Source organism: Penaeus monodon, chromosome 32 (genome assembly GCF_015228065.2).
Source record: "Penaeus monodon isolate SGIC_2016 chromosome 32, NSTDA_Pmon_1, whole genome shotgun sequence".
NCBI classification, from domain to species: Eukaryota; Metazoa; Arthropoda; class Malacostraca; order Decapoda; family Penaeidae; genus Penaeus; species Penaeus monodon.
The window spans coordinates 23,132,873-23,134,081 of NC_051417.1; the positions used below are offsets into that span (position 1 = coordinate 23,132,873).

At 46.7% G+C, this 1,209-nt stretch overlaps 1 protein-coding gene across 1 annotated transcript in view; it reads right to left on the bottom strand.

Annotated features, from left to right (window-relative positions):
* The window catches only part of LOC119593728 (discoidin domain-containing receptor 2-like), a gene marked incomplete at its 5' end in the record, with an annotated part of 119,890 nt that overhangs the window by 108,561 nt on the left and 10,120 nt on the right, over nucleotides 1-1,209 (bottom strand). Inside the window, 1 exon segment of the mRNA XM_037942702.1 lies at nucleotides 359-593. Coding sequence (XP_037798630.1) covers nucleotides 359-593 — 235 coding nt within the window.

The window sequence follows — 1,209 nt, forward strand, 5'->3', positions numbered from 1 at the left end:
GCGCACACGATTTACACACGAAGAAGACAAATATTTTTCCAAGCAGCATATTTCTATTCACCATTTTCCCTCCTGCATTTTCCCCTTCCTCTCTATATTAGCACATTTCCTCAACATATAAAAAGAATAACATCTATATTCCTCCACTCACTCACGGCACAAAGTAAACCCAGCCCCCCCCCCCCTTCAGAAGATCCGAAATCCAGAAAAGCCCTAGAAGAGCCCGGGGAGAAAGCCCCCTTTGTAAAGAAGTATACCTCACCCTTTGATAAAAAGAAGAAAAAAAAACGCCCGCATCTCAAAAAAGACGGAAGTGAGAGAAGAAAAACTGTCCTTAAGTACGATGTAGGCTACTCACCTTGTCGCCGTTCCACTTCTTGTAGGTGTACCAGGTGTTGTGGCCCGGGCGCCAGTACTCCAGCATGTACTGCTCCACGAACTCGACGCCCTGGCCGTTGCCGAAGCGCCCTTGGCTCTCTGTGAACGAGATGACGTGGGGCGACTCCAGGTCGATCTCCAGGTACTCTTTCAGGTCCTCTTGGCCCACCATCTCCCGAGGGCACCACGCTCCCCCGGCCCTCTCCACATTCAACCTGAAGGGGGGAGAGGAGAGAACTTAGGCCTTGCTCTCGATGCGATTGACCGAAAGCGAGTGAAAGTATATGATATAGGAATGTAAATGAGTCAGTTTAACATTCAGGTTAAGGCAATATCATAAACCACGGAAGATACGTATACTCGCTGTTATTCAGACCAGTCTTTTCAACCTTTTTACCTCCACAGGCGATAAAGTTATAGGAATCCCCACTGTCTCAGGCACAGGGCTACCCTGGAGAGCCCGACATGACATACCACACAATGAGATCTCATGATAATATTGGTCAACCACATCTAAACTTTGTGGCTATAATCGTTTATAATGTCTAGTTGAAATGGCAGAGTAGAAAAAAAGATGAAGTGAATTGATTTACTATGCTTTTCCGCAGCCTTCTGACGGAGTCGTTTGCAGCTCTCCGAGGCCCCCGGCTGAGAAGCACTGATCTCGACCATAGACTTGCAAAGGCATGTTCTATTCGGATGCAAGCCCGCACATCCAAATACACGAACGCTATTTATGGAGGATATATATCTAAAATGTACTTAGTCAGGCTCGAACAGGATCAACAAGTACTTCAGTAAATATTTCGCTCTGTTCCGACTCTAAAATGG